The sequence below is a fragment of the Rutilus rutilus genome (genome assembly GCF_951802725.1).
Source record: "Rutilus rutilus genome assembly, chromosome: 10".
NCBI lineage: Eukaryota > Metazoa > Chordata > Actinopteri > Cypriniformes > Leuciscidae > Rutilus > Rutilus rutilus.
Window position 1 is genome coordinate 3,385,329 of NC_140215.1, and position 12,081 is coordinate 3,397,409.

A 12,081-nucleotide genomic window follows, 5' to 3' on the forward strand; every position below is an offset into this window, starting at 1 on the left:
CTTCCAGGACGATGATAATGACTAGCAGGATCCTATTGTGAAACCTATTGATTATCAACCTCAAATTGTGTGCCACTTTGGTTTAAATACAGATCTGACTTAATAAATCCAAATGCAGTAGCAGTCATAACATGACCAAACATGTGTAGATGAAGCAGCTGGAGATACAGAGAGAAACTGACACTTTCAGGGTAGAATAATGACAGTGATCTATAAAAACCCCTGAGGGTAATTCATCTGCCCTCAATTAGCTGTCCTACTTCATCCCGATCTCTCTCTCTCTCTCTCTCTCTCTCATTACACAATACACATCCAGCACACAGATTCATCTGGACTCAAGCGTCTGTTATATAACTGTTATGTTTATTACATGGCTTGGTTGAATTCTAATGTAGAATGCGGTGTGTTATTTCTTGATAACAGACGCTGCTAAGTATAACACACCGTTGCCATGAAAAACAGAGCGTTGCTATGGACGCAGGATTCTAACCGTAGAGACGGAACGGACTATTTTCTTTAGCGGAAGCAATACAATCGTTTTCAAAACCTTTTTAAATCAATATTTTGTGTCAAATTATTGATTTATTTGGTAGGTAGCCATGTAATAAGCGGGATAATGTAGAGCGAGGCGGTTATTATAGCGAATACAACCCCTTCAGGCTGATTCAAGATCCCTCGCATCCGCTTCGCGTCGGGGTTGTATTCACTATAACAACCGCCTCGCTCTACATTATCCCTTACTTAGGAGCTTCTTTATTCAGCAACTGTCTAATAATTCTGCAAGTCTGTGTTTGCTGAGGTTTCATTGAGCCGCCGTGTGCTTTAAGTTGTCCTGAAATTGCTTACAGCAGCATTAAATCGAAGCTCATGCATGTATGGGATGAGTTCGTTTTTGATTGGTTGTATTCTAGGTCAGTGAAAACAGAAAACAAAAACTGAAACGTTCGATGAATCTTTATTCGCTTTGAAAGACCAACAGTTGATTAGTTTCTCTTTGAGAAATGGCTTGTTGTTCACGTATGGATACATTCATAATCATTCGTAACGATACAGACGTCTGTTAGTGGCAAATCCAAAATCATAAAAACAACAACATTTATAAAACATATTGTGATTGGAAATCAGGAAGTATCCATATCTAAAAACTTGAGGTGCTCATTCAGTGCTAGCAGTGACAAACATGTATTTGTAACCTTTCCAACTGAGAATGAAAGAAAATAAACACTGGACAAAAAAAAAAAAAAAAATCGGACAAAACTCTCATTTAGTGAATCTCACAAACAGAAACAGAGGCAAATTTGGCACTCGCAACATTTTAGTTTCAAACGGTTTGATTTGAGAGCTGCAGCAAGGCAAGATTTCACTGAATTAACACTTACACTTTCTCACACTAATCTATAAACTGACCTGGATTATAGTGCACAAGAATACATGGCATTTCTAGCCCTTTTCAGAGCTCGATAAAGATACTAATCTCACCAGATTGACACAATGCAGCTCAGAGGAAATATTAGTAAAGCAAAAAGAGTCAATAACCAGATGGGAGAAAAGAAAGATGCTGTGAAATGAAATCCCAGCAACTCTTTTATGGCATTAATACACTATTTCCCCATCCAGTCCTCCATTCCACCCACGAGAAAGAGATCATTTGAGTTACGACTGCCTGTTGACCGTAGTTGAGAAACCAGTGAAGAGGGAAGAGTTCACGATCTCCATGAACGCCTGCTGCTTATTCTAACCTGGGAACATCATTATCATTTTCATCATCTTCTTCAGCACAGCATTGAGCTCTAAGGCATCTTCTCGATTTCTTCAGCTTCTACCAAGCAGGTCTGATCACTGGAAGGGGATCTGAAGGGCGGGTGGTACTCGATCAGGTTGAGGATGGATGAATCCGGGTTGCTTCTTTGATGAAGGAACCAGATCACAGCAGAAACAACCAGAATCAGAACCACACTGATGATGACCAGAGCTGAGAGAAGAGGACTGTTCTCTGGAGACGAGGAGACACAAAAACAAGACCATTTAACTCCGGTCATAATGGCGCCAGACATATTAAAAATGCTGATTGAGGAACTAACATTATACATTTTGGACATTATGTGTCTTGATTGGAAAAAAATTAGGAAAACTTGTGTACAGGTATACTAGTAAAATATATTACAAAAATAAGATCATACTTACTAGGTGGGCTTATCCGGACTGCCTCTGAAAAACAGATCAGAAAGATTGGAGGTCAAATTAATCTTTTTATGGGCATTGATTTTTAAAAATCAGATCAAAGCGGCTGTTTTCAGACTCTTTGTGCATACAAAAATCTCACTAGATTATTATAATTAATGGCAAAAGGAATCTTTAGAAATGTAAACTGATATTTCCTACTGACACACTTCAGCAAAAGATATAAATAACTGGCTTAAAACCATTTTTGGGGTGAAAATTCTAACGTGGCAAAGACTTTTGCACAGTACTGTATATATATATATATATATATATATATATATATATATTTTAGAGCTCCCTCCTCCCCCAGCTAAAACCAAAAAACTAACTTTAGAATCATGATTTTTTTTTTTTTTTTACAAATATTTTATTTATTTGAATTCATTATTCAAAAAACTAAAAATGCATACTTTTTTTAATGAATGATTCAATGACTTGCTCATAAAGACTTTGTTTCCTTACTGGATGAATCAGTGTTTTTTAACAAATATCTTGAATGATTCAATGAGAAATAATTTTTTTAACAGTCACTTGTCGCCACCTACTGGTGTAACGATGTAATTGATATTATATTAATTTGAAGCATTTCAATTACTTTAAAAAGGTGATTTACATCCGATAAACATCAGTATTTATATCCGAACTATAAACTTTTATCCCAGTACTTATGTGACAATTTTAATTATTGTAACACAGAATAATGACAGTGTGTGGTTAAAACTTATTTGTGATTGCGTGGGTGAGATTGTGATGGTTTAGCCAATAATTGTGGAGCTCTAACCAAAAGCATCATTTTTTTGTTGTTGTTGCTTGAAATAAAATATCCAGAAACTAGAGGGTAAGCATCTCTTTTGTGAGAATAACATTCATTTTGTGTATCGTGTATGTGTATAGGTTGTGTTTTTATGAGAAGCCAAAGGAGAATTTCAACATTTTAAAGTTCAAACTAGTTGCCAAAGCAACATTTCTAATTTTCATTTAGTTTAACTTGATGTACTAAAATAACTAAAACTGAAAAAAAGAAAAAAAAGAAAAGAAAAAAATAACTATTAAAAATGATAAAAAAAAAAATACACAGCAAAACCACTAAAACTTACAAATACAAAACTAAAAACACGATTCAAAATATAAAATAATATATATATAATGGTATTTCAGTGCTACTAAAATACCCCTTTTCACAATTCTGAACTTACTCGTCTGACACACGACCCCGTTCTCCGGCTCTTCCGTGCAGCTGATGTTTTCCCACTTCCCGGTGTTGGAGTGAAGAGCGACACACGTGTCCATGAGAGGCAGATCCGTGTCATCCGAGCCGCCGTCCTCCCAGTTATTATAGCGCAACACGCTGTTATCGTCATGCCACTTGAAGACATCTTCTGCAGAGACACAGTGAGAGAGTAATGCTTGTAATGAGTCATATTTCATATAAACATTCTCGGTGAAAATAACAGGATAGCTTTCACTGTGAAATTTATTTCACCAGATCATATAATCCTTTAGTATAATGTAAACACACAAGTTTGCTGTCGGGACTCAACTTGATCGCTAAAGCCCACCTGCACAGCTTAATAATAATGACGTTATTAATAAATCAAAGAAATAAAGGTGGATATGGATTAGTAGCAGCTGTTTATATGTGTGTTGTGATTGTAAGGAGTTATGATTGACAGGATTAGGTCCTCCAAAACTCTATACTCTATTATAAATAAAAAAAATACAAAAATAATAATTCATGCACATATTTTTGCTGGAAAACAAGGACATACAGTAACTTGTTAATCATTTTCAACCCAATTGCAGTTCGTTCTTTCATCTTCAACAAAACCTCACGCCAAATGTTTAGGTTTGATCCGCTAAAAGTACATGCAAATACATGATGAACGAAACAACAATGTCATTCAGATGATCAAAGTTCACATTGTCCTCTGGTGCATTGTTCAATAACTAAGTGAAGTCTTTCATCACGAAGCCTAAACAGTCTGATGCACACATGTGGCGTCTGGAACGTGCTTCTATAGTTTTCACTTGAAAGCATCTGGACTCTGGGTGTGTGGATGATGTATTCTTTGAATCCGCCCCTAAAATAACAGGATTTCCTTGTGTTGTGTGACGACACGTGTGAAAAGTGCACTAGAGGAAAACAAGCTTGAAAAGTGAATGTGTGTTTACGTGTACATTGTGTATGGACTAGCAATCTAACGAAGAGACTGAGCAACTTAAAAGGACTATTTGTCATCATGTACTCACTCTCATGCCATTCAAACCCATATTATTTTTAGTTTAGGTGATGTCAAACCTGGCACAGCCGTCAGAACAAACACAAAAGAACAGCTTGAACATTCTCCCATGAAAGAAAGAAGTGCTCAGAACGACATGAAACTGGTGCCAAAATGTTTGCTTAAACCATTTAAAAACAAGAAAGTAGCTACTCATGATTCACTCATTTAGAAGTTATACAAACTGTCAGCAACACCAGGCATATAATCCTCTATAACTAAACAGACTGGTTAAGATTTTTCAAAGCACTCCTTTAACGGTCTGAACTTAAAGCACTGACTAAGCAACAGTCTGGTAAACAACTCTTTTCCACAGGCCCTGGTTTGAACAGATTAGTGAAGTTCAGCTGCATTCCAGTGCAGAGAAGCTGGACCACAGCCAATAACATGCTTAAAGGGGTGGTATAATGCCCTTATCACAAGATGTAAAATAAGACAAAACAATGGCACAGATATATATTAAGAAATAAGTTGCTTTCTGTTAAAACAGTTCAAACATGCATTTTAGTCTGGACTAGACTAAGCCTTGTCTGTGAAACCAGGGGTAAATGTATTAAAGGGATAATGGAATATAATTAATTACGGTTTAAGCTATTGCAGTTTTTGTGCATTTGTATTATACTAAATGTCTTTAGGCTGCTGTTTTTAATAATAAATACCATAGAAACAGTATAGTAACCTTTTACCATGGTAGTGAGGTGCAGTGCGTGGTTTTACCTGTGGTTAATGATCCAAATACTATATAAAAAACTTTACCCTTTAAAAAGGAGGTTGTTACAATTTCAACAGATGTTACTATTTTTGTTAATGAACATAAATTTACATCTGTACTTTCACTCAGGAGCAAAAATCTGCCTTAAAAAAAAAAGAAATAAAGATTTGATATTTATCTTGATAATTATCGATATCGACTGATATGAAAAATTGTATTTTGATAATTTTTTGGCCATATCGCCCAACCCTAAGTAAAGGCACATTCACACCAAGAATGATAAATATATAATTATAAGATAACTATATCAGTGTCAACATCAGACAATGTGTGAAGTTTTAGCTCAAAATTCCCCACAGATATTTTTATATAGCATGTTAAAGTTGTCACTTTTTGAGGGTGAGCAAAAACGCACCATTTTTGAGTGTGTCGCTTTAAATGCAAATGAGCTGCTGCTCCCGGCGCAGGGGGCGGAGCTTCAAGAGCTCATGTCCTTTAACCTCACACACACATGCACTGAAAATTTCAAAAACTTTTAGTCTTTTATGTTCAAACCGGAGTCAGACAATGATGGAGAGACTCAAGAAGAAGTGACAACATGTAGAAGCAACAGGACATTTCTGAATGGTTAGTTGATGAATTTATGAAGCTTATGTGTAGTTATCTTCTAGTCATTGATTAGCATATTTTGTCATGATAATCTATAAATCGCATCCCTGGGGGTGGGTTTATGTAAATTATAGGGTTTGTGATGTCACTAACCCGGGAGGAATGTTGTGTAGTCTCTACCAGCCGTTTGTTGTAGTCCTTAAAAAGAGATTTCTTTAAAAGCAAATATCTCCCTTTGCTTTGAACTTTGAGCGTTGTAACTTTGCAGATGTTGTTTATGCTCAAACAGCAACATTACACACTAACTAAAGTTAGAAAAGTCAAATCATAATCAACCACCCCCTTAAGCATACTGCATATGTTTTTGTGTTTTTAATGGGAAAAAACATTATCTTACTTTTAGAACATATAACTCAAGAGTAAAGTAGAACCCGCACATTGGAAAAATTATTCACTAAAGAATTAAATGTGATTTACATAGTTAAGAACAAAAAGTGTGCACAATAAAAAGCAATAAAAAATATCCAAACATTTATATCTATGTGTAATTTGCTTTAATTCTTTAGAGAATCCTTTTTTCCCTACTCTTTACTATTTAAATTATTATTTATAATTTCACATATTTGAAATTTGACTTCTTAGGTGAAAACAATCCTTTAAAATCAACGTGAATTTGTATTCGATTTCATCCATAATCTTACATATTTCTGAGTGAAACAGGATATTCAATGAGGAAAATATAATGTAAGGCAAGACATGTCAATCATGAAATTGAGTGGCTTTTGAAAAGTGGGTGTTAAGACCCATTCACATCAAGGACAATAACTATAATAATTTTGATAAAGTTCTAAAAAAATATTCTTCAAAATATTAAATAATACACCACAACTATAACGATAACGGCAGAGAGAAACAGTTTCATTGGAATCACTTTCAGGACAATTTTTTCCAGCTGATGAATAATTACAGCATTGACAGCCAATCAGAATCCATCAACCTTTAAAGAACTCATGCATTTAAAGTGACAGGCGACAAAACTGCAGTGTACGCTTATAAAAAAACAGAACGATATCATCCGCTGATGTTGACACTGATATAGTTATCTTATCATTATATATTTATCGTTCTTGGTGTGAATGTGCCTTTACTTAGGGTTGGGCGATATGGCCAAAAAATTATCAAAATACAATTTTTCATATCAGTCGATATCGATAATTATCAAGATAAATATCAAATCTTTATTTCTTTTTTTTTTAAGGCAGATTTTTGCTCCTGAGTGAAAGTACAGATGTAAATTTATGTTCATTAACAAAAATAGTAACATCTGTTGAAATTGTAACAACCTCCTTTTTAAAGGGTAAAGTTTTTTATATAGTATTTGGATCATTAACCACAGGTAAAACCACGCACTGCACCTCACTACCACGGTAAAAGGTTACTATACTGTTTCTATGGTATTTATTATTAAAAACAGCAGCCTAAAGACATTTAGTATAATACAAATGCACAAAAACTGCAATAGCTTAAACCGTAATTAATTATATTCCATTATTATTATCCCTTTAATACATTTACCCCTGGTTTCACAGACAAGGCTTAGTCTAGTCCAGACTAAAATGCATGTTTGAACTGTTTTAACAGAAAGCAACTTATTTCTTAATATATATCTGTGCCATTGTTTTGTCTCAAAATGCACATCAGTAATGTTTTTACTAAGGCACGTTTCTAAAAGCTACTTAAAAATCCTCATTGAACTAAGGCCTAATCCTGGCTTAATCTAAACCCTGTCTGTGAAACCAGGCCTTAATGTCTACATTAATAATATAATAAAAAAAAAATCGATATGAATATCCCACATTTCTGCCACAATACCATGGTTACAGTTTGCGCTACTAGAGTAAATCCATGGTAAATGTAGGTGATTTGTGGATTGAAAAGCCTTCAAACAGTATCGTTGCGGCTCAACGTTTCTCCTGTTTTCCGCATTAGTGTTGTTGAGAATGTCAGCGCTGTTTCATCTGGCGTTAGATTAATCACGAGGCATTTGATTTGTGGTTTGTATGGGAGAACTCGAACGCTTCTCACTGGATCTCACAGCGTTGTTTAATGGTCGCGTGATTGAGACGGTCAGCGAGTAAATGTATTCGCTCTGAGCTCACGCTGGGGTGTGTTTTGAGCCGAGCTGATAAACGGTCCGTGGTGCGGTGATCAAACACACAGCGTTTCTGGCGTGTTTCCCATTTAACGTTTTTACATACGCAACAGAAATGGCGGCATCTATCAGTTATTGCCACCAGTGCGACGGTTTGCAACACGTATTATTTGCATAGTGCATAAACATTATATCAAACAACTTTTGTTAATATTTTATTACATCGCAATAATTGTCACTATCATTTTATCGCCCAGTCCTAGTGTCACTTTCTAGAATGAAGGCTGAGGGTTTGAGGGGAGGGGTTTAAAAGTAAAAGGGATTCGCGATGTCCGCCGACAATAAAATTTGTTTCAGAAGTGGAGCAGATTATTACATTTTGATGAAAGATGATGGTGTTTAAAGACTTACATCACTAGGTTTTGAGAGACACAGGCGTGTTTCTGGATGAAAATTAAACTTACCGTCGCTGTCGTAGTACATTCCCAGCCAAACGTTCATTTTGCCTTTCCACACAGAAGGGCTGTATTTAACAATGAAGTCATTCTCCTCAGCGCTTTTTACTGCCAAGAGATCTAAAAATGTAACGGGAAGGTTAAACTCTATAATATAGTGTATAAAAACAATACACAAGTTTAGATGTTTATATTTGGCAAAATGCAAAAAAAAAAGCAATTACCATATCTTCCACACTTGTCTTTTGCATCTCCAAAAGTGTAGCTTTTGGCTACGTCCTCATCTCCATGGATGAAATGATAGCAGTTGAGGCCGAGCAGCAACCATGTTCGTCCGTCTGCAGGGCAGTCTGTACAGACAAGGCATTTTTTGGTTAACAGTTCAACAAGTCCTAACCAGGTTTGTACACAAGGTAACAAGTGGTAAAAACGATCACTTCTATGCTAATTTGAGGTTTTGTTTTAACCCGAACAGCACACCGAACATCAAATTTGTCATGGACTGGTTTAACAGAGGTGTGGTTCGAATCCCGCTCTGAACGGTGCGAGTAGAACCGAAGATGTTACGTTGGTGCCGTGACCCGGATTATGGGAGAGAGGTTTAGGTGGGTTAGTGTAACAGAGGCCAGCTAGTGCAAGTAAATGTCACTCCTTGACCTCAAGAGGAGCACTAGGCCCCGGTTTTTAGCGTTCTTGTTAATGCACTGGCCTCCAATGCCGGTTCGAATCCCGCTCGAACCGGAGTAGAACTGGAGAGGTCACATTAACTGTGATTGAGTTATATCATGCAGCATTTGGTTTCAGCGAGGACAGATTTTTTTTATTTTCATGGAACACTTGAGACATTTTGAACTTGAACAACAGTTCATAGTGACGTCTGTCAAACTCAAAAAGGACATAGAAACCTATCCCAAAAGTATCTTAGCTGTAGTTCACATGACATATGAACTGTATTTCAATTGTTCTGAAACAGGAAAAATAGCTGTTGAAGTTCTCAGATCAAAAATAGCACCAGACAATACGTAAATGACATGCACACTCCCAAAAAATATGCTCCTCCTCAGTATTTTTGTCTTGTTTTGCGGTACAAATATCTAAACATTCTTAAATCAAGATACATTTACTTGAGATGCACAATGCTATAAAATATTAAGTTTTATTTTCTGAAAAATTCATCCAAACTAAGTGAGTTTTTGCTGAAAACGAAAAATATACGAAACTTTTTTTCCCTTTTGAATTAAGTTGTACATTTTCAAATTCTTACTCCATTGGCAAATATATTTTCTTGTTTTAAGCATAAACTAAACTAAGCAACACTTAATATCTAATTAATTTTCCCCAGTAAGACTAAATGTATTAGTATACATAGTATATATACATCAAACATTTAAGAATGTTTGATGTATATTAATGTACGCTATATTTGAAAAGGGAAACAAAACAAAAATAATTTTATTATTTTTACAGTGCAAGAACCAATGATGTTTTGATAATGACTTCAGAAGACTTAAATGCAGTATAGTGCCAATTAGAGATGCACCGATTGATCGGCTGGTGACCGGAATTGGCCGATTTTCACGTGATCGGCCGTGACCGGCGACCGGCCGGTCAGTCTGACAAATGCCGATTTTATGCCGGTCAAATATGCACTCGGGCGCCGCACGATAACATCGCGCAATATCAGCATCACACGTGCACACGGAACACACATGTAAGAAACCTCGTGAATTACGTCCGTTCAGACGGCAAGCGCGTATTTTTTTTCAGCGTGCATGTTCATCAATGAGTGCATTCACAACGGGAGCAGGAGCAGCGCGTGAGCGTCAAGCAGGAGCGTCGCGAGCAGTGAAGCGCGTGTTTCGGCGCCGAGTCTATTTGCTGCACTGCTCACGCTCAATTAAAGGGAAAACACACTTTTGATGGACAAAATAGCCTAAATAGTGTTTCACAAAAAAGTGGCCAAAATGCACAGAATTTGCGTGTTTAACAAGAACTGGTGTAGGCTATGTCAGAAAAGAAGACTAATATTTATAGAAAACGTACCCATTTAAACTTGTTTTATTATTCAGTTTGTACAAGTGATTGCAATAGGCCTGTGTGTGTGTGCTTTGAGAAATATCTTTATACTGCAAGGCTATATTTATTTTATTTTTTATTTATATATTATTTTATTGCCATTCCCTGTTTTCATACAGACGTTTAGTTTGCTAAATACATATATAAAATAAATGATTGGATATTGAATGTGAAAAGGAAATGGTTCTTCCATAACACTGCACTTCAGATGTGTGTGAATTACCCACACCTGGAGTCATTTATATAGTTCTATTTTATAGCGTTTATCTGTTCAAAAAAAGATGTAGGCCTACTATGCAAATTGTAAAATGTTCTATAACAGGAAAGATATATAAAATAAATATTTGTGTGTGCTGTAAAGTGGTTAGAAAAAATGAAATAGGAATCGGCTCAAATCGGTATCGGCAGGTCAAACTCAATGAAAAATCGGAAATCGGAATCGGCCCAGAAAATTGTAATCGGTGCATCTCTAGTGCCAATGTTGTATGGTAGCATACGGGTTTGCATAAGTATATGATGATAGGATTTTCATTTTGGGCGAATTATTACTATAAACATTTAGAGGTTCCAACACAATTCCTTGCAGATTAAAATTAGAAAAGTATAAGTAAACACTACAGGCATTTCAATTACTTTAAAGATAAAGATTAAATTAATTTCAATGACATGCATGAAAATATTAATTACAGGAAAATCAAAATCAACCCGCATATTTCCAGAATGTTCTGTCACTGTCACCAAAAACTGAAACAACGTGAAAGAAAACTTCAGAAAGCTCGTTTAGGAATTCACGCGCCGAATCATTATAGTTTTACAATATCGATTATTATAAGCCTACTAACTGATGGTATTACTAACAAAACAACGTTTATGTGGAGCTTCCCCTTTCATTTTTAGAGCCTGACTCTTTTTTCCCAGTCTTGCTAAGATAGTAGTCAAAGCTCGTGACATGGTGATGCAGACAGAGCTACTGACACGAAGAGAAGTTTGACGTTCCATTTTAGAACTTTCAAATGTAACTCAAAAGAAACAATGTAACTGTTTCAAAAGAAACAATGTAACTGTTTCTCCTGGCGAGAACACTGGCGATCTCAGATGAACTCTGGTGAATTCACTCCTGTTGTTTTGCATCGCCATTAAAACAAACAATACAGTAAGTAGCTCGAGCTCAGCGTTAAACGCGTAACAAACACTCGCTGACGCAAACTACTCACCAGCACTGTCTTCTCCTCGCGCGAAACGGCACGTAAGAACAAGAAGAACGGTGTAAAACACTGTAAAATGACGAAAACTGGACTCCATGTTTTCAACACAGTGCAGATATCATGGCTGCAGTGTTGCCAGATTGGGACGGTGATTTCCAGCCCAAAAGCTCACCAAAACCCGCCCACTACAAGAAAAAACCGCCCAAAATTTTACTGCCGCCAAAATAATATGATATAAATTCATTACCATGTCATTCAAGGTTGATAAGCACAATTTTTATCTCCTTAAAACAAAATAACAATGATAAAATAAAATAAAAAATAAAATTCCAGGAAAACAGATCAAAACAGGGCAATAATAAAGGAGAAT

General features: G+C 36.0%; 1 protein-coding gene across 1 annotated transcript; it reads right to left on the reverse strand.

Moving 5' to 3' along the window:
- Positions 1 to 936: 936 nt before the first annotated feature.
- On the reverse strand, positions 937 to 11,868 carry cd302 (CD302 molecule). Its single transcript, XM_084421175.1, has 6 exons — positions 11,721 to 11,868; positions 8,655 to 8,780; positions 8,440 to 8,550; positions 3,420 to 3,602; positions 2,185 to 2,208; positions 937 to 1,993 (listed from the first exon to the last, which is right to left on the reverse strand). Exons 1-6 carry the CDS (start codon positions 11,806 to 11,808, stop codon positions 1,791 to 1,793), a joined length of 735 nt encoding a protein of 244 aa, XP_084277301.1. The 5' UTR covers positions 11,809 to 11,868; the 3' UTR covers positions 937 to 1,790.
- Positions 11,869 to 12,081: the final 213 nt, after the last annotated feature.